Source organism: Watersipora subatra, chromosome 6 (genome assembly GCF_963576615.1).
Source record: "Watersipora subatra chromosome 6, tzWatSuba1.1, whole genome shotgun sequence".
NCBI lineage: Eukaryota > Metazoa > Bryozoa > Gymnolaemata > Cheilostomatida > Watersiporidae > Watersipora > Watersipora subatra.
Window position 1 is genome coordinate 37305341 of NC_088713.1, and position 25319 is coordinate 37330659.

General features: G+C 32.4%; 2 protein-coding genes across 2 annotated transcripts in view; both read left to right on the plus strand.

The window, feature by feature from the left end:
* Positions 1–21645, plus strand: part of LOC137398785 (cell death protein 3-like) — a 146107-nt gene extending 124462 nt beyond the window's left edge. Inside the window, exons 2-4 of the mRNA XM_068084962.1 lie at positions 20225–20401; positions 20901–21120; positions 21410–21645. Coding sequence (XP_067941063.1) covers positions 20234–20401; positions 20901–21120; positions 21410–21645 — 624 coding nt within the window. The 5' untranslated portion in view covers positions 20225–20233. The remainder of the gene's footprint in view (positions 1–20224; positions 20402–20900; positions 21121–21409) is intronic.
* LOC137398900 (caspase-6-like) overlaps positions 1–25048 on the plus strand; it is a 146548-nt gene extending 121500 nt beyond the window's left edge. The window contains exons 3-4 of the mRNA XM_068085069.1: positions 23115–23227; positions 24409–25048. Of these exons, the coding sequence (XP_067941170.1) occupies positions 23115–23227; positions 24409–24531 (236 nt within the window). The 3' untranslated portion in view covers positions 24532–25048. The remainder of the gene's footprint in view (positions 1–23114; positions 23228–24408) is intronic.
* Positions 25049–25319: the final 271 nt, after the last annotated feature.

The window sequence follows — 25319 nt, forward strand, 5'->3', positions numbered from 1 at the left end:
GAAATGTCCTTGAATGGCGATTTGTGTAGGTTATATCTAGTTTTGAAGCTGTTTCCGGTTAGCCCTACATATGCGGTTACAGGTTTTTTGTTATCGGTGGTTGTTACGCTTGCCTGGTATATCACTGATTTTGCTAGGCAATTGTCTGGTAACGGGCAGGTGTTCTTATTTCTTCAATTGCAGCTAGGATTAGTTGTTTCTTGATGCTTCAGTGATAGTAGCTTCTGATTGTGAGAGTTGATAGCCTGTTTCACATTGTTCATGCAGCTATAGCTTAATTTTATAATATTTCTGTTAAAGATTTTGTGTAGCTTGTGGTCAGTAGAAAATTCTTCATCGATTAATTTGTAGAAAGTTTTCCCGATGTTGGTGTGTACGGTGTTGCTGTAAGGGAGTTATACCAGATTGTGTTTATCTTTTTTTGTTTATTTCTTGCCTTTAGTGGTGTAGCTTTAGGTGAAGAGAATTCTAGCTTGTGTTGGTATCCGCTTTTTTCTAAGGCTTCCTGATAAATAGGGGCAGCTTTGCTGAAGGCATTTCCATCTGATGAAATTTCTGAGAGTCTTTTGTTGATTGCCAGTGGTATCTTTTTAATGATGTTAGGCGGGTGGTTTGAATCTTTGTGAACATAGGTAATGGTGGTGTTTGGCTTAGTGTCGGGCTCATACTTCCCGTTTTCTAGGTTTAGGGTTACGTCTAGAAAATTTACTATTTTCCTGTTGGCTTCTATTAATATTCTTAGATCATGGGAGCCAAAGATAGCGCACAGGTCTTTCTTGATGTTGTCAACTTGGCGTGGTGTTGCGTTTAAAGCTCCCACACCATTGTCTCTATAGAGTCCAAATTTGTTCTTGTATTTTTTAGATATTTGGTATAATATGTATGCACCTACTAGCTCACATGTTTCAGCATCATCAAAACATCCCATAGTTACATCAAATAGATTTTGGGAAGAGAAACACAATCTGGTATAATCCCCCTTACAGCAACACGGTACACACCAACATCGGAAAAACTTTCTTTAAATTAATCGATGAAGAATTTTCTACTGACCACAAGCTACACAAAATCTTTAAAGCACATAAATTACATAATTTTTTGTTGAATATTTCAATACATCAGAGTCTTGGCTTTTGAATGAGCTCTTGTTTGCCATGGTGAGACAGACATTGGTTGGTGTTTATAGGATTTCCCCAGAGCTCTACCGCGAAAAAGTTTACTGGCATAGTTTCGAAAATTGTGGCGTCACAATTTTCATATTCGTTGTTGTGTGCTCTTACCGCTTATTTATCAACTACGATAATGACGATAATGACGCTAGTAGCAGGCGAAGGTAGGACAACTCCAGAGAACGAATGAAGATGACAAAGGAATCAGTGTCATTAGTTCTCCATGTACATATTACTTCTATGATAAGTATCTCAGACTCCAAGAACCATACTATATTTTCTCGATGATATTATGCACTAGCTCTTTATTTTTAATGCGGTGTTGAGGGTGACAACTGAGACTAATTAATTTCAAGAATTGCGTGATCTCGCGAAAGTGCGATTGACATTTAGTCCTAGGGTCACACAACCGCAGGTCATAATTAAATCGATGTGATTTCATTACCTTTATTAACGACAGTACATTTATTGAAGCATAATTAATTAACTCAGAACATGTGTTTGTATTGGTCGGGCGTTAGCACGATCCCCGGGCATTGTCGATTATCTAGAATCTTAGTTTATTATTAGCGCTCACTGGGTTTAAGATTGTCACAGAAAAGTGCAGCCTCAATGGCAGCGAAAGGTATTGACAACCTAAGGCTAAGTGATAATTATGACATCACATTGTGGGAACCATATCTAAGTGTTTGTTTACTGCAGGACATACTTTTGACACCCTGTTTTTCATAGTTCTATTATTCTTTGTGTATTGAGTATAGGCTCATTCGAAAGCCAAGACTTTGATGTATTGAAATATATAATAAAAAAATTATGTAATTTATGTGCTTTAACAGAAATATTATAAAATTAAGCTACAGCTACATGAACAATGTGAAACAGGTTATCAACTCTCACAATCAGAAGCTACTATCACTGAACCATCAAGAAACAACTAATCCTGGCTGCAATTGCAAAAATAAGAACACCTGCCCGTTACCAGACAATTGCCTAGCAAAATCAGTGATATACCAGGCAAGCGTAACAACCACCGATAAAAAAAACCTGTAACCACATATGTAGGGCTAACCGAAAGCAGCTTCAAAACTAGATATAACCTTCACAAATCGACATTCAAGGGCATTTCTAAATGCTACTCTACCGAGCTAAGCAGCTACATATGGGACCTCAAAGAATGCAGCACTGACTACAACATAGCCTAGAAGATTTTATCACACCAAGCCATACTCAAAAACAACGGAAATTGCAAATTATGTACTTTGGAAAAATATTTCACCATTTATAGACCTGAGAAGGCAACTCTAAACAAACGTAGTGAACTAATATCTATGTGTAGACATTCTAAGAAACATCTTTTACGAAATAGCATTACATAATAGACCCCATCCATCTAGCTTTTAATACTTGAGCTTTTATTTTAGTTTACCAGCTAATGCAGAATTTTGTGTATAGTCCTCACTAAGCATTTTATCTGATGAGTGTTACACACCTTTTGTGTAATATGAAACTTTTAGTAATTTTTTGCTTACTCAAATTTTAATAAATTTCTTACCAAATTTATAGTAAGCTCTACTTTAGTATTGAGCACTTTATGCTGACCTTTAGCCTATACTTTATTGTATATTTATTTACATATGTATAATATATATATATAATATATATATATACATGTATAATTATATATATATATTGTATCCTTAGAATAGCACGATCACCTAACCTTCATGTTGTATTACATTATCCTATATATCGCTTTCTTGTTGTATTACATAATCCTTTATATATCATTTTACGCATACATACACTTATGTAAACTATGTACTCTTACATAATATCCTTACGCACTCCTTTTATGGGCATGAATCAAATAGTAGGCAATGAATGCGGCTATATAAGCCGGTGCACGAGTTGCCCTGGCGGGATTGATAACTTCATGTTGCTGTATGTACATATTCATGGTTATAAATAATAAACGGACTAAAACTTTATTCACGCCTTTATTCACGCATTCACGCCTGCCTGGGAGGCTTAAAGGTGGTAAAAGGCAAAGATTGATCTGACTCCAGACCGAACTGCCTGGGAGGCTTAAAGGTGGTAGAAGGCAAAGATTGATCTGACTCCAGACCGAACTGCCTGGGTGGCTTAAAGGTGGTAGAAGGCAAAGATTGATCTGACTCCAGACCGAACTGCCTGGGTGGCTTAAAGGTGGTAGAAGGCAAAGATTGATCTGACTCCAGACCGAACTGCCTGGGTGGATCTAAGGAAGGCTAGGGGTTGGTCTACGCTTTAACTAGGCCTGATCGGATATGCAATAGCATAAGGGATCAGGCCCTAGAGCGAGCTACTCAGGGACCTAGACTAGCCAGCAATAGGGACACAGGGGGCAGGCTGCATTGGGTTCGGAGTAAGCTGACTATTGGGTAGTTGTCACGGACTGATTTGACCATGGAGTTGTCAGGCAGGCCAACCAAAAAGGGACACCCAGAGTTCAGGCTGCGTCTGCCTGTTAGTTCAGTAAAGCTGGCTCAGCTACCGGGGCCAGACCTGTACAATATATATAGTTTACTGTATAAGTATGAGCGTGTAGATAACCATGAACGAAAGATTTGTAAACCTTAAGGAAAGACTATTAAAATTTTTGTGGGAAAATCACAAGCCTTTTTAAAGTGCATTGAGATACATGTACTTAAAACAGTTTTAATTTTCTTTACAAATGTGTATGTACTTGTTTGATTAAAGCACAATTTATTGCTACTTTTTGGCTCCAACAATCACCATGCCAACATATTTCCTAGAGTGTCCCATACTTTTGTCCTTTATTTATGATTTACAGCTTCTCAAACTTGAGTCAATTAGAAGAGTTTGACCTTTCCAAAAATAACTTTTCTGATAGACTACCAGATGTGTTTGCTGGTCTTGGTAATTTAAGAAAACTGACTCTTCAGGAATGCGAGCTAACTACTCTACCAAAAAGGTCAGCAGTAACTTCAAACTGATAATGCTTCCAGCTGTCATTATATAAACAGTAAAAAAGTTGTAGTGAGTGTTCATTATATCATGCTTACTGACTTTTACTGCTTTCATAAAAAAAGATTTCTGCTGCTACATTTGTTTGTCTTATTTAATGAAATATTTAATGAAGATATAAGGGCTGTTTTGTGTATCACCAAACTTCAGCTTGTAAAGATTGTATAAATATATATTTCACTCAGAATCATTGCAAATAAATTCAGCTTGATATTACAACTGCTTGATAGAAAATTAACTACAACTAGCAACTAAAACCAATTTGTGTGCAAAATCACAGCAGCTACTAAAGCAAAATTTTTGCTGCTGCTCGGTTGCTGTCGGCAACGACAAGTACAAAGAACAAATTATAAAAAAAATGAATTATCAATTTTCTGGTTTGTTATAACGTAATAACTCTGTTACTAATTCAAGGTAGATTATTTTGTTTTTAGTTTACTTCATTTATTTGGATCTTTTGCGTTTTATTTATTCTATTTGTTTTTATGTAAGTCATCTATTTTTTTTTCTATTTTACCCAGTGTGTTTTTAAATTTGTCAAACAATTTAAGCACCGAAACCTTCCCCTTGACTATAATTGTATTAATAAAAAATCTTTATCAGTAACTGGATTGAAGTAAGTTATCATTTTATCTTTGTGTTTACTACTGTGATTTTTTATACAAAAATTTTTAACATTAGCATAATAATTTTGCTACTGAAAGCCTAAAGGTTATAGGTTAATATGATCGTTACTTTAAAAAAAGCTGTTTGGTGCTAACTACCAATAAAAGCTATTGCAAAAATTTAGACCTAGATAATATGCCTTAAGATACTTATAACATTTCAAATTTTTCTTTCCAAACATGTATATATTTGTCAGGGATTACGTGTATGTCACAATTTCCATTTTCATAATTCATTTCCATATTATTTCCATTTCCATATTATTTCCATTTCCATAATTCATTTCCATATTAAATCCATTTCCATAATTCATTTCCATATTATTTCCATTTCCATATTATTTCCATTTCCATAATTCATTTCCTTATTAATCCATTTCCCTACTTCATTTCCATAGTATTTCCATTTCCATATTATTTCCATTTCCATAAAAATTCCATAATTCATTTCCATATTAATTCCATTTCCATAATTCATTTCCATATTATTTCCATTTTCATACCATTTCCATACTTGTAAAATAAAATGTCCGTATCCATTTCCCTAAAATTATGGAAATATTTATGTTTATGGAAATGAAAAAGTAAACATTTCCATAATATGTTTAGCAATCCCTGATATTTGTTGGAGTAGAGTACAATGTATTGCTACTTTTAGCTCTAACAATCACCAAGCCTTGCCTTTTCCTGGAGTGTTCCATGCTCCTTAGCTTTTGTTCTTATTTGCTCCAACAATCACTTTGCCAAAATATTTCCTAGAGTGTTCAATACTTTTGTACTTATTTATGATTTACAGCTTCTCAAAGTTGGCTCAACTAGAAGAGCTTGACCTTTCTGAAAACCACTTTTTTCGTGGACTACCAGATGTGTTTGGTGGTCTTGGTAATTTAAGAAAACTGAGACCTCAGACATGCATGTTAACCTCTCTACCAAAAAGGTATGTAACTCATACAGACTGACAATGCTTCAAGCTATTATTATATCAACAGTAAAATAGGTTGTAGTGAGTGTTCATTGTATTATGCTTACTGACCTTTACTGCTTTGTTACAAAAATGTTTCTGATGCTAACTTTTCAAGCTTTTATTTGATGGAATCTTTTTACAAACTGTTTCGTGAATTACCAAAATTTTACGGGCTGTTTTGTGTATCCTCAAACTTCGGTGTATAAAATGTGTAGAGAATTATATTTTTTTCAGATTTATTTATCACAAAAAGTTGATCTTGATATTAAAAATGCTTGATAGAAATTTAACTATAACTAGGACTAAAGTCAACCCGTGTACAAAATCACCGCAACTGCTAAAACTGTATTTTTGCTGATGCCTAATCATTATCAGCAACAAAAATTATAAGGAACAATAAATTAAAAGTTTATGTTCTAGCTTAAGGCATTTGTTACTAATTTAATGTAGACTGTTCTTCTTTTAGTTTAATATATTGGTACAAAATTTACATATACTATTTACATGTATCTTTTTTCCTATCACTCATCTATTTATCATATTCCTCTCCACAGGTTTTTAAATTTGTTCAACAAGTTAGGAACTGCAATCCTCACTATGGGCTATGTAATTATATTCATAACAATGCCTTCCGAAAAACTGGATTTATGTGTGTTGGCATTTTGTCTTCATTACAAAAATAATTGAAACTTCATGGTATGTAATAATTTTCGACCTCTGTTACCAAATCAAAGTAGATTATGTTGTTTTTAGTTTAATTAATTTATATGGAAATGACTTCTTATACTGTTTGATTTTTTTATCAATTATTTATTTTGCACAATCCTCACGGTATGTTTCTAATTTTTTCAAACAATTTATTCACCGAAACCTTCACTATTGTCTATAATTCTTTTCATAACAATTGTGTATAAGTAAATAGATTAAGGGGTCTTTGCATTTTGTCTTCGTCCTTACTATTGCGATGTTTTATACAACTTTTTCTACATTTGCATGATACATATATTACTGAAAGACTTATATGTTATATGTTAATATACTTATCACTCTGAAAGGAGTCGTCAACTAGTGTTGACTATCAATAAACCTCTTTGTAACCAGTATAAGCATTGATAATGTGCATTGACATACTAATCATGTTTTAATATTATATGTACATACATTTATGTACTTGTTCAAGTGAAGCACAAGTTCTTGCTAATTTATGGCTCCAACAATAACCATGCCAAACTGTTCCCTGAAATGTTCGATATTTTTAGGTTTTGTCTTTATTTATGATTTATAGCTTCTCTAAGTTGACTCAACTAGAAGAGCTTGAGCTTTCTGGAAATAACTTTTTTGATGGACTACCAGATGTGCTTGGTGGTCTTGGTAATTTAAGAAAGCTGACACTTGTGAGATGTGAGCTAACCTCTCTCCCAGAAAAGTGAGTAACATCTACAGAAGTATAATGCTTCCAGCTGTTTTTATACCAACAGTAAAATGATTATAGTGAGTCTCCATTATATTATGCTTACTAATTTTTTCTGCTTTCTTGCGAACATTGTTTTGCTGCTAACTTGTCAAGGTCTTATTAAATGGAAACTTTTGTAAGGGCTGTTTTGGGTATTACCAAACTCCACCTTGTAGCAAGTGTATGGCAATATAATTCACTCAGAATTATCACAAAAAATCCAGATTGATATTAAAAGTGCTTGATAAAAACTTAACAATAATTAGCAACTAAAGCAAGCTGGTGTGCAAAATCACAGAATTTACTAAAGCAAATTTTTTGCTGATTTTCAGTCGCTGTTCGCAACGGCCATTATAAGGAACAATCAAATTAGCAACTTTATGGTACATTCTAATTTAAGACTTTTATTACTAAAGTAAAGTATACTAAATTGTTTTAGTTTGAAGTATGGAATCTACATCTTTTATTTACTGATGTTTTATTATCATCTCTTTTTCACTGCCCAGACGCTATGATTTTAAATTAGTCTAATAATTTAAGCACCACAACTGTAACTATGGGCTATAAATGTAATGATAATAATTCTTTATCTGTAACTGTATTCAGATGCATTTGCACTTTTTCTCCGTCTTTACTACGGCAATGTTTTACACAAAGCTATCTACATTTGCTGAAGGCATTTATCACTGAAAGACTAAAGGTCTGTGATTAATAGTATTGCTAGTGTGGAACGAGTCGTCTGGTGTTAACTACCAAATAACCTATTTTTTAAAAATACAAATCTCGATAATATGCATTGAAATACTTATAACGGTTCAACTTTAGATTTAAATGCATATATACATGTTCAAGTGAATCACAACTTTTTGCTAATTTTTGGCTCTAAAAATCGCTATGCCAAACTCTTGCTTGAAGGGTTTGATATCCTTAGTTTTTGTCCATATTCATGCATTACAGCTTCTCAAAGTTGACTCAACTAGAACATGTTGACCTTTCTGCAAACAGCTTTTCTGGTGGGCTAACAGATGTGTTTGGTGACCTTGTTAATTTAAAAACGCTGAAACTTCAGGATTGTGAGCTAACCTCTCTACCAGAAAGGCGAGTAACATCTACATACTGGTAACATTTCCAATTATCATTCTATCAACAGTAAAAAGAGTTTTAGGAAGTGTTCATTGTATAATACTGACTGACCATTACTGCTTTGTTAAAACATGTTTCTGCTGCAAACATTTCAATGTTTTTTCTCTTTGACTACCAAACCCATTTTTAGCTCTGACCGAATTTTTTTGTCTATTTACACAAATGTGTCACTAATTCTCATATTCTCATTCTCTAATTACCATATTACATGTATTCTTACTGACTTCTACTGCTTCAGTACAGACATGTTCCTGCAGCTAATTTGTCAAGGCCTTGTTTGATGGAATCTTTTATTAAGGCTATTTTATGTATTACCAAAATTCAACTTGTATTAAAATGTATTTTACTCAGAATTATCACAATGAAAATCTGCTTGGTAGTACAATCACTTGATAGAAAGTTAACTATGACTAGCGACTAAAGTCAATCGGTTTGCAAAATCCCAATGGTTACTGAAACAAAAATTTTGGCTGATGCATGGTCACTGCTGGCAACCACAATTATAAAGAACAAATAAATTACAAACTTTATGGTACAGTGTATGTCATAATTTAAAAATTTTATAATTAATCTAAAGTACTTTTTGCTATTTTAGTTTAATATTTTATATAGAGTTAACATAATTTATTTACTGATTTTCTTACTATCAATCATCTATTTTTCTATTTTTATGTGCATTTACCTACTAACAACATTTAAATTTATCTTCACATGCATGTATGTATTTGTTCGAGGGGAGCATAACTTACATGTATTGCTACTTTTTAGCTCGAAAAATTACAACGCCAAACTGTTTCCTATTTTTCTTGGGTTCCAATTTGTTTTTATCCTATTAATGATATACAGCTTTTCAAAGCTAATTCAACTAAGAAAACTAGAGTAAAAGGAGTGTTCATTATATTATGCCTACCGACCATTGTTACTTTGTTGCAGACATGTTCTTGCTGCTAATTTTTCAAGTTCCAAAACTTCATAAGATAAGGTTTTGTATTGTAAATGCTGTATTTCAGACCGCTTAATATACAAAAAGATAATAAAGTCATATTTAATAATTATTGTAAATGCATTTGACTTGATTATTCTTATCCTTAATCAATCTCACAGCATTGCTCTTTACATTTACTTACTATTTATGTAAGACTGAACTCTTGGGGTTGATTAATAACTTAGTCAATTAACTAAATTGTATATTTTGGAGACATGATTTCATGGAACAGTTGGCTTTGGCTTGTACTATGCACCACACTGTTAAAAATCGAAAAATGTGGGTAAAACATGTTTTCTTACCAGATTTCATTGGATTGCTATTCAGTTGTACGCTAAAATATCTCTTTAGTTTTCATAAAATAGTGAATTGCATAAAGTTTATAAAATTTGGTGGTATATGAAATTGAAAAAAAATTATTTATTAAGTTTTGAATGAACTTTTACAATCTCTTTGTTGTTTATTTATATCTATAAATTAGTACGTAAATAATAATTTTATTACTTAAATTAATATTTATATATAAATTTATTTGTAACTTATGGAAACATCTAAAAGTTCTTATAGTGGTATTTTTAGAAGAGGCATTCAATTGAAGGGCATCGTTGAAATTTTTAACGCTTCTTCTTTTTAACGTGTATAAATATACATTTAAATAAGTGTGATGCTCAAATAGAGGTTTTTTGAACTTCAAACATGATTGGCGCCAAAGTTTATTTTTAAGACCAGCAAAGTTATTTCAAAACGATATTCACACAAAATGGAAGTTTGTAAAATGACAAATGTTTCTCGTTTACAACAAACTAACAACAGTTTTTACATTGTGTAACTACTATGAGAAATTTTTTTGCAATTTATACATGTACCTAGATAACTGTCCAATGATTTTATTGGGTAGTTACCTAACACTGTCTGGACTCCTCATCGATTAAATCCAATGCAGTGTTTAGTTTTAAAAGACGCCATAATATTTTTAATGTTGATAACTGATCCGAACAGAAAGGAACTACATAGTTATCTATGTTTATATGACATTAAATATAGTTATGGATAGTAGACACTGCTCTATCTTTTACCATGTTTATGATAACAATTTTACGACTAAAAAATTATCATGTAAAAGTTAAGCTGATATTATCAATGATTAGTTTGTTCTTAATCAAAAATGTAATATAAGTGTTGTTACATAGTTTAACCGCCATTAACCTCTTCAAATTATAACAGAGATTTATTCAGTTTTATTACAGATGATCAGAAAAAGCTAACGGTAGTATCAGTGAGCTATAGCACTCTATTTTCTGCATGTTAATTTGTAAAAAAGGTATTCATGTTTATGTGCGTGCCTTACTAGCACAAATAGAACAATAGCTAGCAAATAGAAAAACCATTGTTTTTCTGTAGCAGACATTTTTACCTTGGTAATCGATATGATAAAAATCTAGTTAAAGTTCAGTTTATTGCTATTTTTTGTATCCAAAAATCACTATGCCCAACTGTTTGCTGTAGTTTTAGATGTCTCATTGTTTGCCCTTATTTTGCAGTTTCTCCAAGCTTACTCAGCTAGAAGAACTTGACCTTTCCAACAGGGAATCTTTACAACCGGATCCATCAGATTTTGGAGGTCCTCTTGAGGGATATTATCATTTTATTGACGTAGAAAGTGGGTAATACATCTGAAAGCTAGATAATGCAGCTAGATACCGTTACATCAACTGTATAATGTTTGTAATGATTGTTGTTCATTTTATAATGCTTATCAACTTTTACTGGTTTATTACACACAAATTTTTGCTACTGATCCAAGGTTTTCATTCGTCAAAACCTTTTAAAAATTTGTTTTGCGAACCAGCAAAATCAAACCTGTCAAAATTGTATAAGCAGTCCATGTTTAAAGAGCAGTAACAAAATAATTTAGCTTCATAGAAAAGTTAGCTATACTAGCAAATAACGTCTTTTAACGTAAACAGCAGCCGCAGTAACTGAAAAAAAATTCACAAAGATTAATATAGGAACAAAACAACGAAGATATGTGCCTGGTTTGGTTGGTACAAAAATTGATATACTAATAGATTGATGTTATTCAACAGGGACCATTTAGTTTTCAAAAAAACTGTTGTTTCTATTCTATAAAACTTTACTAAAATCACATTAATGGCAGCGACGAGCTGTCAATTTGTCTCAAAACTCTGTCAAGCACACAAAAACGCATTTAAAAGAATAAACCTGAAATTTGCAAGGATTAATTTTCTCCCAACCAACAGCATTATAGAAACATTGTTACTTTCTTTAATTGTCATTAGCTTGTTATAGTTCTCACAAAAAGTTATTTATTTTATTACAGTCAGATGATCTGAGAAAGCTATCAATAATATTAGTGAGTTATAAAACTTCACTTTTTGCATGTAAAACAACAAGTAAATATTTTAGTTTTATGTTAGTGTTTTAAAGCAACAACTAGAACAGCTATCGGGCAAAAAATTCTATTGATTTCTGTGGCAAAAGGTTATATTTTGGTATATAAATCTAAAAAAAATTATGTTTCTACATATTTTACTAAAGAGTGATAGCAATAATTAGTAGTAATTATCGTTTAGTTTATTATATCATTTGTTTTGTTACAAACACATTTATCATGTTAACATTAGGTTCTTTTCTTTCAGGATCTTATTTAGTTCTGTTTGGTGGATTATAAAACTCAGAACTACAAATACTTGAAAAAAATGTCCCATTTTAATTTAAGTAATCTATTAAAAAGATAAATTTACTTAAAGATGTAATTTCACTGGTAAAGTTATTCAAACAAATTTAAGACCTGTAAATGTAAAGCGAAAGCATAGGCTACAGTTTGTTGTCATTTTTGCAATTTTAAACTAGTCCTGTTAAGAAATTTAAACCTGTTAAGAAATGAGATAATTTTTAAAATGCCCAGGTTCAAGCCAGTGCTTTATTCGTCACGTACATGTATATAGCAAGCATATACAGAAAGAGTCTGTGAGCGATAAACTTACTATATCTTTTTTAACCAATCATAAACACAAAATTTTTATATAGTTTGTAATAAATAGTATTGCAAGTAGCAAGAATGGTCTGTGGTCTTGACGGTTCTCATTGTCAGTCAATATGCTGAACTATCAGATCGCGAAACGGTACACAAATACTTTTTGTGGACAAATAGCAAACATTCAGCAATGCTTTCAGCGCTGGCAAATGTGACTCACAGTTTTCTGAGCATCAGGGAATTAAAGGTTAAAGCAGACAGCTTATGGTTAGAGCTCAGAGGTGTCAGTAGCGTTTTTTTGCCAAGAAAGATTCAAATATTTTTTTATCATTGAGGTAAATTCGTAATTCTGGATTTAATTTAAGGTAATATCCACATTTTTGTTGCTAAAATTCAATTTTCAAACCAATTGCACAATGGTTTTTTCACAGACAATAAATTTAAAAATTGGCCAATGTGTCTGCTAATAAAATATTTAGTAAATTTTTTGTATTCGTTTAATAAGAAATTTTTTTTAATAATTTTGCTCTATAATTACCAAACTTTAATATGTTCAACACGTGAAGTATTAAACTTAAGCAGCCAAAGTTTTGCATCACACTTTACAATATACAACAGAAAATCATCTAAAGTATTACGTTTACTCCTCAATTGCATCCAATGCTTATATTTAAAAAAATAAAGATAGATTTAGTTAAAAAAGCAGAATATAAAAAAACTACATAATAACCTCCGTTTAAATGAGATTACATGTACACGTAGGTTGAAACTTTGTGACAAAAACTATCATAAAAAACTCAAGCTGAATTTTGCTAGGATTAGTTTGTTCCTGATCAACATCACTTGAGAAAAGTTAATACAATATATCAGTGATTTATAAGACTCCAGTTGATGCATTTAAAGCTGTTAGGAAGTAGTCATGCTCATGCCAAGGTTTTTATCGAAACCAATGAATTTGTAAATAATTAAAAAAATATTAATATTTTTAGTAGCAGAGAAACTTATCTTAGAAAAATAAACAGCTAAACGATCTTAGTTCATAGTTTTTTCAAAAAACAATTGAAACAATTCAAAATAGTTCAAAACAGTTCATAAATATTTAAAGTTAGTTATTAGGAATTATCCTCACAAGGAATCCTCCAAGCTTTTCACTTTTTTGTTTTAAAGTTTAAAAAGTACGAGCAAAATAAGGTTCTATCTATACATTTAACATTTTTTATTGGTTTAATTAAAAATTAGTTTTTGTCTTACACTTTCATCCATACATGTTGTAAAAGCTCAGGTCATTTTTAAGACTTTTCATCAAATTTCAATAACAACTACAGCATAATCTTAAGTCTTGTCTGCCATGGTATTTAAAATGCTGCTTATTTTTAACTAGAACCAGGCTTATTTTAATTTATCATTTATTCTTATAATTGCAGAGTCTTATGAAAAAAAATTCAATGTTTTTAGATAAGAATTATTACTGATAGATTAAAGGTCACTAGTTAATATTACTATACCTGTGAACAGAGTATAGTAACTAGCAAAATTAACGGCATACCTTTATAACAGAAGCAAAATCTTCAATTATATACTTATGGCATGTTAAAACTACTTTTTATTCACACTTCTTAGATTGGAATGCATTTAATTGCTACTTTTGCGTCCAACAATCATCGCCATTGACTCTTTACTGTAGTTTTTGAAATCAATTAGAATAAAGCTAATTTATGAATTGCAGTCCCTCTCATCTTACCACACTAAAATATCCTGACCTCTCTGAAAATTTATTTATAGAAAGCATGATGGACTCTTATCTGCCTTCTGATGATTCAAGTGAATCAAATTATGGTGATTCTACAAATTCAAGTATGCAAGAATAGTGAGTAGCATCCATAGAGGAATAATGTTTCAAGCTATTATTCTATCAACAGTAAATGGGTTGGAATTTTTCGCTGCTAATTTGGAGTTTTTGTATGTCCTAATATTTTAAGTGCAGTCCTGCAAATTAACAAAATTTAGTCAGTCATAAGATTATGAAAAATAATCCAATTATAATTTTTAAGGAAAAATTTAGCCATAAATAGCAACTAAAATCAGTTAATTTACAAAAACACAGGGGTTACTGAAACTAAATTGTCAACACTCACTATAGATGATGATTCTATGCAAAAGCAACAAACTATTGTGTCATGGTTTGGCTGGTACACATGGCAGATTTACTAATGAACTTGCTTCATTCAACAAGGATCCTGATTTTTTTGAATAACTGTGGTTTTCATTCAAGGCAAGCTGACTCAAATAGCATTTGTTTTGCTGACTGGTCACCTGTTTGTCTGAAACGCTGCTAAGCACATGAAATTTTGGGTAATAGTTAAATTATCATTCTTGATTCTACTTGAAGATTGTTGTTGAACAAATCTGCATTTCACATGTATCTAATGTCAAACTTTTATACAATTTGAAAAAAAACATAAAATTTTGGATGAAAGCAGGCTTTGTGAAATTTTAAAAATTTAAACAATTAATAATAAACTCAAACAAGGTCTAAGATCTTAAGGGTTAGTGTCATAAGCTACTCACTATGCCTAATTAAACTAGTTTAACAGCTCCATTAGATTAACTATAGAAACACTATGCTCATTCATAATACCCATGCATGCAGCATTGTAATACTTTAATTTGATCTACTGTAACAAAGAAAACCATGGCTTTTAGATCTTTAACTTTTTTCTGACGAAATAAGTACCATTGCAGGCTTTGACTCATTAATTTTTTTCACCCTTTCTAATGCCTGCCCATAAAGATTGCAAAGATCTCATAAAGAAATGTTAATTGTATTCAAAATACTGCTTTGCAGATCTATTAAAAGGTGAAAGATCAACTATATATATACAGGTTGTTATAGGATGACATTTTGGCTTGTTTAGTTATTTTTTCCTTCCTAATGAAATAATTATGCTTGCACCATTTCTTATGAAATAAACTCTCGTTGTGGCTAGAAAAACAGTCAATGAACTAAATTGTATGTTTCGGTTGACATGACCCCATGGGACAGTTGAGTCTGGCATGCGCCATGCAGCGCAATACCAAAGGCTGTTGGAGAAAATTGTCGGAACTTATTTTTTGTTGAATTACATGAGCTTGTCACACACTCGCATGTTATACTATCTTTGTTTCTTCCAAATAAATTTGTAAATTATAAAGGAATTTGACAGAAATATAACAGGCTGGTTGCCATAGTTTAGTTTTTAAACAAACAATTTTTCTCCAGATGTTTAGTAACAAAAAATAGCAGTTCACTTTTGACTAATATGTCTGGTTAATACCTATTAAATACCTGTAATTTAATTCATTAAATATTGTTAGAAGAGTTTTTAACTTTTTTAGTAATTTGATTTTGTAATTACCTAATTTTAAAATGTTCCCTAAACCAAGTATTAAATTCAAACAGCCAATGTGTTGCATAACACTTCACGAAAGAAATTAGAATAAAATGTTATTTTTATTCCTCTATCCCATCTACTGAACATTTTATATTTAAAATAACTAATAATATCCTATATTACCAATAGCAAGCATACTATGAAGGAGCTGCATGGTGACCTCGCTTCATATGACATTATACACAGTTATGAATAATATCATTACAAGTTGAGTATTTATATTTAACTAAAGTATAAAAAACTCAGAATATAAGTGTAGTTAACTTGAATGATTTCTTTAAAATAATAACTTTCCGTTCCACAATTACTCAAACTTACCAGGAGAAACCAACTTAATAACAAACATTAATATACACGTGATATGTAGGGAGTGATTGCTTTCTGATCAGTTTGAAAAGGGGCTGTGATAAATAACAAACTCATTTCCATTTCAATAGATTAGTGTGGTTTAGTTGTGAGAATATGAGCTGACTGTTTAGTAATTGCTCATAACGTTAGTCCCAAAAAACAGATGTTTGTATAATATACAAATAATAAATACATATAAGTGTTACTTTTTCATAATACATTGTTCTATGACAAAGGTTTAAAGCTTTAGTAACTGTAGCTCGGAAATTAATCAAGTATCCAATCAATTTCTAACATATTTGTATAAAAAAGAGGACTGAGTTTTCCTTGATTTACTTCATTTGTAAGGTCAATCATCAAACAATATTCTGAATAATATGACACAGCTGAGCTGACTTTTGATGGGAAGGTTTGGTTCATAATCAATATTTCTTCAGAGGAATTGTTGCGGCATGGATTTGGTATTAACTTCTGTTGACTCCAGGAAGCTTTAGTTATCAAGAAGTTGAAGCTGATATAAAATGAACTTATTGTTTGATATAGTTGAAGAACAATACATTAACATATACAAAAAAAATCAAAAGTTTTATGTTTGAAAAACAAGCTACAATTTTCCACAATCAGATTGAGCACAGATAATGCTCATCTTTCTTGTATATTTGTGCCTGATTGCAGCCTGCGTAACTGTGATCAGTTGGAGGAGTCAAACTGCAGCGGCAACAAGCTAACCAAACTTCCATCTTGCGTGTTCAAAATGCAGAACCTGCGTAGACTGACCATCTATGGCAACGAAAGCCTGACAAAGATTGACAAGGAGATTCTGAACCTCAAACATCTCACCAGTCTTCAGTGTGATTACTGTTTTAATTTAGTTACCCCTCCTTTTGGTGTTTGCCAGCAAGGTTTACCAGCAATTAAATCATTTTTTGAGGACCTTGCATCAGAACAAGAAGTTGAACTGACGATTGTTCCAGTTTCGGTAGTTGGCCATTCAATGTCAGGGAAAACAAGCCTCATTAGATCTTTGCAATCAAGAAGCCGTGTACTCACAGACCGTTCTGAGACCAACATGCTAGATGAAACAACAAAAGTATTTAAAATAGAAGGAGTGCAACTAGACAATTCATACGCCAAGATGATTGACCACGGGGGCCATGAAGTATATCATATCACCTATCGGTATATTCTAAAGGAACGCAATATTCCATTGATCGTGGTTAATTTGAACACATTTAAATCTTCGGCCGAAAAAGAAGGAAAAAAAGCAGCAACCAAAAAACTTTGCTGGCAGTGGTTGTCTCACATCTACCTTGCATGTCCCTCGTTAGTAGAGTCTCCACTTTTAGTTCTCACTCACTCTGATAAAGTTTCAGATTCAGAACTACAGAATTACAAAGATTGCCTGTTCACTTATTCTAAGCAACTCCGAGATGAAATGTTGGAGGTTGAGCAGCTACCAAGTAGAGCAAAGAAGCAGGTTCTTCATGAAATCAAATTTTTGTCAATCAAGGGTTCTGAAATATTCAATGAACAGAATACATTTGTTTTTGGCAAAGAAACACATGAAGTAGAAGCTCTTAGAAAAACTCTCGATGAGCGTTGCAAGAAACACAGGGTTTCTTTACCACAAAAGTGGTATGAAATGTGCGGCTTTGTTGAAAGTAGTTTGAAACAACCTGTTGTTGAACTGTCAGAAATTCATGATAGATATCATGGAGAGAGGTCATTGCATATTTTGCGCTATATGCACAACATAGGAGATGTTCTGTGGTTTCAGTCAGTAGAGTCTTTAAAATGTTACATATTCCGTGACATCCCAGCAGTGACTGAAATGATTTCAATTCTCTTCCATCACCAGTCAGACCGTCTTTGGAAAGAAAGAGCACAGAATTTTCATGAATTTGATTTTGAAGGGAGACCGGTCAGTTATGCTTTGTATCAACAATTTGTCAAAAGCTTCACTCGAAATGGCATCCTTGACGAGGCACTATTAAACTATATCCTCAAACGTGAATCAAAGTTTCAACCTAAAATTGCCATTGAGTTGTTAAAAAGATTTTGGATTGTACAAGGTCCCATTATATTGAATGCTGAAAAGAAGATAAACGGATATGCGATACCATACTTTGCACAGGAAAGCATAGGAGAGACATGGAAAAAAGAGAAAAGGATTCAGTTACGGCTCATTATCGAAATGAGAGGACTTCCACTTCCCAAGTATGGGTTTCAATTGATGACAGTCGCTGTGCTAAATGAGCTCTCAAACGACATAAACACTCAGAAAGTCATGGCGAATGGAGCAATAGTGAGCCATAATGGGTTGAAATTACATTTAATTCATGATGTCCATCGGCAAAAAGCTACCTTGCAAGCTGCCTCTGATGAAGTTGATTTTGGAGGTCTTTGGGAACAGCTTGAAAAAGCAACTAGAAGCATTTTGAAACTTCTTTCAACTGTTTGGCCTGCAAGTCAACCAGATATTCGCGTCTTCTGTGGTCATTGCCTATTGTTGAGAGAGACAAAGCCTGAGGATTTTGTCAATCCAGATTGGTTCTGTCCAGAGGGTGATACGCTGACAGTGAAACACTATTCTGGAGTGCTGAAGCTAGTTTGTGAAAAGAATGATGAGCAAAATGTACCATCAGCTCTCATGAGACCTTGTGAGTTATAAAGTTGACAAATTTTGTCCACTAAAATACTTTAATCTGTACTAATAGGTTGAGTATGACTTATTAATGTTATAATGAACTGTATGTAGGTCATGAGCTCAATGAAGAAAAAAGACGCATTATAAAGGAATATCTGGACAATGTGACACCAGCAGGTAGATGCGCCCTTTGAAAAATGTTTTTCTTGCAATTATTATGCAATAGTTAGCAGTGTTTAAAGGTTTAATAAACCTCTAGTTTCCTTTAATCTAGCAAAATTAATAGTTCAGTCAAGGCTAAACAATATTTGAGACAATTTAACAGCACATTAAATGGCTATGTGACATTGACTCTTTGTGACTTGTCAGAACCTTTGATAGATGTCCTTATAACGTTTATATTTTACTAGCCACGCAGCACTTAAATACTCAATGCTTTAATAATGAAGCTGTCAGTAGATAATAATTAAAGCTTAAGGATAGCTGACTAACAATTACTTGGCAAGATTACTGGTATATTGAACATATTGATAGGGGAATATAATAATTAAGCCTAATTTTTAGTCATTTTTGTGTAGATTTGCAAGTTTTAAATCTCCTGTTGTTGCTGGAAAACTAGTGACTATAAAAACATCTATAAATATAATGCTTTACAGTAACAATTTATGAAAAGTATCTACATTGACAAATTCTTATTACGTAAGTTGTTGAAAAGTGTACAAAATAAGAAACACTTTTTTTATTTATATTTCAATGTGCGTGACAGTTTACCATTGTTTCTAATACCTTTGAAGAATCTTTATCAAAATCAACTGTGTGCTAGTTGGCTTTTCAATGTTCCCATCAATGTTGACAAATTTACTAAAGTTTGTTATGTTGTTTGAGTATAAGCATGACGTAGCCTTGTATTAGCTAGTCAATACTCATTAAAGAATTATGTAAGAATAATCTTATTGCAACTGGATATTTTATTCAACTTATTCTAATGATGTGTCTGTAAAAATAACATATTAGAAACATAATTTTACAGCTGCAGCGCATCCTGTAGCTTCTGTTTCCCAGCTAGCTACAGAGCCGCTTACAATTTCTGTTCAACCACAACAACAAGATGATGAATCAAGTGACAGCGAGCTCTCTGACACATTGGACACATTAGACCATGCTTTCGATGAACTGACAGTTAAACTCTGCTACAAGTCTTCTGTCAAAGATCTCTTTTACTCCGATGAGGTAAGCCTGCTTTGCATGTAAACTAGTTGCCAGTTTAGTATCTGCTAGGTAATGAAAAGGTCATTCCATGTAGATGAAACTGAGCTGTAACCAAGTTCATGTGAACTGAACTTGTCACTAACATCTCTTGTTACGGGTTCTTTTGGCGCCTTTTGCTAAAACAGGTGTACAGAATGAGCACCATGAGAGGACGTTGCCTTCTTATTAACAACATAACTTTCACATATCCTGATAGAACTTCAGATACCAGGGAAGGTTCAGCTTTGGATGGTCAGAGAATCTTGTATCTGTTTTGTCAACTCGGATTTCTTTGCTTTAGCGAGGAAAATCTTTCTGGTCAGGTTTGTGATAAATCTAGCATCTTAATCTAGCAGGTAAATCTAAATTTAGCAACCATTTCAAGGAAATGTATGTCTAGGTTTACTTGGTAAACAGACTGATTTCTAAAAAATTATTTTGTAAAATTAATATCATATTTGAACTTTAATCTTTGACATTTTGTATATTTGGATATCAAAGCATAACTTAATGTTATAAAGTAGAAAATTTTAAATATTCATTTAAATAATTCTACATTTAATATTATCAAAACACAAAAAAATATGAAAATTGTTAGAATAGACTAAAATATTGCATGTTATGCTAAAATATTGTACCACACAACTTTCAATGTTTTATTGGTGTTTCAAAACCATACCTAGAAGAATTGTTTTGATTCTGTATCATTGTCAATAATCAGTTAATAAAAGCCATTTACTGCCCTTTCCTAATTTTGATTGTTTGCTTTATTTGTTGAGTTTCAAACGGTTCTAATCTTTTCAAACTTTTCATCCCTTCCAGCGCATGTTGGAGGTCATCAGAAATGAGACAGGCAGACACGCGGATGAGAACTATGGGATGTTTGTGTTAATCATCCTCAGTCATGGTTCTGAGACAAGCATATCTGGAACTGATGGAACGATGGTACAGAGAACTGATATTAATAATGCCTTATCTGCTCAGAACTTTCCAGCAATGGCCAGGAAACCAAAACTTGTTATTATTCAGGCATGCTCTGGAGGTGAGTTACCTGGTTTCTGCAGCTATTTGTAAAAAATGAGTTTGTCTTACTTTATTTTACTCTGTCAGCATGAAACAGCCATCTATTAGCAAGCATCTGCTCATGCTAAACACTTGGAATTTTATACATTGTATGTCAAATTGTTTCCATTCTATCCTTTTTAATACTGATTACTAAATATAGTAAGCCTACCATCATTGATTAAAACTCAAGAATCAACTTTTATAATAAATTCTACATTGTTCTAAATTATCAAGTTCGACCACTATGAATTCCTTATGTATTGTAGGATTGCTAGACAGAGTGGTTCCAGACCCACAACCTGCCACTTCATCAGCCCATTCAGGTTCTTATCTGCCAACAGTGTCTAGTTTGCCTACAAATGAGGTTCCTTTTTGCTCAGCCACGACTCTACCAACACCTTCAAGGTCAATCACATCTTCAGTTCGGATGCACCCACTGAGGTCTCATGCAGTCTTAGACACTGATGACCTGCTAATCTGGGAAGCCAGTTTTCGTGGTTAGTGTGACTTCTAACTACATTTTTAAATTAAAAAAAATGATGGAGAGTATGTTTGCAAGTCAATACATTACTTCATTGCATATTTGAATAAACTGAGTATTGATCTTTAGTGAGCATTTTAAAGTGTACATATTTAATGTTCAGTACATCTATGTCAGTCAACCGTGTTGACTGACATATTATTCATTGAACTAAGTGTCTCATTGCAGCATTTGTTTCAACTAAAACACCGTGTTTTATTTCGACTCACGCTCTGTGGTTACTTGTTCCAAACCAAAGCTAGCAAAATATCGATGAAAGCCTCTCAACAACATAATTTTACTTATGGTATTTGACTTGGGTCACCTTACAGCAAACTAGATGATGCTAAATACAAAAACAATTTTTTTCGTATTTGGCTTTTTAAAGTAAGCAAAAACAGTTGTTTCAGCTCTAATTTATAGTTTGTAAATGCTAGCCATTTTATTTTTTTGTTAGAATTATTAAGATAGCATGCAAGCGGTTTAAAGACGCTAAAGTAAATTACTGCAGAGTCACGTAATGCGGCAAAATGTAAAACAAACTTGGAAGGTTGATTGACTAACAAACAAGTTTATATATGGTACAAAATATAATTATCAATAGCAAAAACGTTCACAAATGAATGAAGATGAGTGCTCTAACAAACCATGGTTTTGAATTTGAACTAAATATTATTGTAATAACGTTGAAAAAAATCAGAATACAAAAATGTAAATGTTGCTATTGGAAACAAAATGTTTCAAACCATTAACTTTTTCAAGATGTCATATTTTTAATTGGTGAGTTCAGCAACTATCTAGCAAGATAGTCTTTCCCTTTAATATTTTATAGAGCTTTATACTATAATAAAACTTATATTAAATGCACTGTTATAAAGTTTTAAAAGTCATGATAATTAAAGTCACAATATAAAAACGTAAATGTTGCTAGTAGAAACAAAATGTCTCAAACCATTAACTTTTTTAAGATGTCATATTTTCAATTTGTGAGTTCAGCCAGCAACTACCCAGCAACATAGTCTTTCTCTTTAATATTTTATAGAGCCTTATACTATAATAAAACTTATATCACATGTGCCGTTACAAAGTTTTAAAAGATGCGATAATTATATAGAAACTTTTCCAAACATCACAACAAAAAACGTATTGTTTTTCAGTTATCTATTTCTTTTACCACTATAATGAATTTGCTCTGTGAGCAATCTAAATATGTTTTTACAGTAAATATGTAAGGTTGGTAGATGTTCTGTAGAAAATATTATGTCCTTTTGCCAGTTGGTGAGTTCGATGGGTTTTGGCCCCTGCAAATTCACAGAGCTATGAAAATACCACTCAGGTCACATAAACGTTTCTGTGGTAGTGCAAAAAAATGGCTCCCAAATAGTTAAGAATGATCTCAGTCTACCTACAAAACTATTATTATACACCCAAACTCTATTCAAATATGACAGGTCATATGGCATATAGACATCATCGATATGGTTCCTGGTTTATTACTGCTGTTGTTGAGTCTCTTTCCAAACATGCCTGCCATCGAGACCTCAAGACTCTGTTTGAGAGACAGGTAAGAATAAACTACTTATAATGGAAATTTGATGTTCGAGGTAAATTTGATGCCTATCTCGTCATTTAATATTTGTTTGTTAATAATATTAGGCCTATGTCTGCCACATTAGAACATTTCTAAAATACAACTATAAGCCAAGCACAATCCAAACTAGACACAAAACCTTGGTGAGATGCAATAAGTGCTTTGCTCAGGTTTTTATTCTTATCACGTATTCTTCACAGCTAAGGAAATACATAGTTGGAATTGTCTTGATTGAAGTTAACAAAGATACACAGTAACAAAGTTTGGCATGGGTTGTTGATGGGTAACAACGGCATGTCTGGTGGAGCATCAACAGAAGCCATGACCTGACATGTCAATGAATGTTTTAAGTCTACAGTGCTCAAATACTTGTTTAGTTATATATGAGTTCAGTGTATGAAATCTTTTTTATTGAATTCATTTCCTTGTTTTCAATGAAGTGAGAAAAACAGGACTCTGTCAGGAGTACAGTACTGAAAGATACAATATAGAAGATAGTTCAAAGTGTTGGGATATATGTAGGAATAGGTTAATATTCATTATGTACCATAGTCTATGGTATACATATGTTTGGAACTTTATCATACTTTATAATATTACAATAGAGCCTTCTTTCTTGTGATGACTGCTAGAACTTTTCAGAGATTTCTGAAATAATGGAAAAAAAGATGTTTGCCCACATTTCTCTGAAAGTTATTTCAAATTGAAACAAAAAGTGTTTTCCTTTTTTGCTTCTACAGTTTTACAGCTCCTACAGTTCTAACTGTGGTCCATTATTTCGAAATTTAAGGAAATGTATAAATAAATAATTGTTAAATATTATTTAAACAACATATAATCATACAATTTTAAGGAGAACTGTAAACATGTATTTATTTACTTGAGATGCTTCAAGAAACTTCAAACATAAATGAGAATTAGCTTACGTGTTGAGACAAATAGTTTCTGAAATACACAAAAATTGCATCGTTTGAGGTGGTTTAAGGTTAACTTTGGATTGTTTTAATGATATGAAAAGTGGTTATAACTGATGCGTTCAAAATACCATTACTGAAAACTGTCAATAACTGCTGTATATTTTGTAAAAAGATATTCATAGAACTATTAAAAATTAGTATAACTGAGTAAACTGACACTGTCTTCTGTAACAATAGATTAGGAAGAAAGTGAGAAAGCGAAGCATACAACATGGAGAAGGTCAACAACCAGATATGAGCTGCACTCTTCAAAAGGATCTTTTCTTGTTCCCTGGATACAATCCACCTGACTCTGAATAATCACCTGCCAATCCTTTGCTGCCTCACCAGTTTTCATCTTTATAGATAGCCGTCGTGTTTACTGACCAATAGAAAACTAATTCTAAGGTAGTGACAAGTCATTCACCTCTTTTTATCTCCTTTGATATCACTGCTTTGAGGGACGACTTGTCAAACATAGAAACTCTCATATATTTTATTCCTACATTGTGGTACATATATAAAGACATTTGTATTAGATTACATATAATGTGTTCTTCTGGTTTACCTGATTTCCTTTAAGTTATTATTGAGGAACCAGGTGGTATCACATACATGTATGTGGTTGCTCTGAGTAGTCCATACAATCTGAATCAAGCAGTTCATAGGTTATGATTATACTTGGGGCGTGACTTTTGGTATTACACGTGTCTCAACAATAATTGGGACAAGTTCTATGCCATGCAGTACATTTTACCTTAAAATTTGTTCACTATTTTAGTCTTGTACAAGCTTTCTGTACAAATCCAATAATTGCTGCTGCTTTTATGTATACCATTTCCTATTATAAATAACAATTCTTGAAACACACTTCTCCAAATTTTTGTGAAAGTTCATCTATACTTCCACAACCCCTAGAAAGTTATTTATAACAAAATCATTTTGAGAGGTTCATTCCATACACTGATTCTGAACAAACAACTTTGATTTCCTCCCTAAACCATGCGAACAAAAATAGAGCATTTTAAAGTCAAATATATTTTTTTTATTAGTAATATCATTATGGACAAAATGCAATATGAATCATTTCATCACCAATGCCAATGATT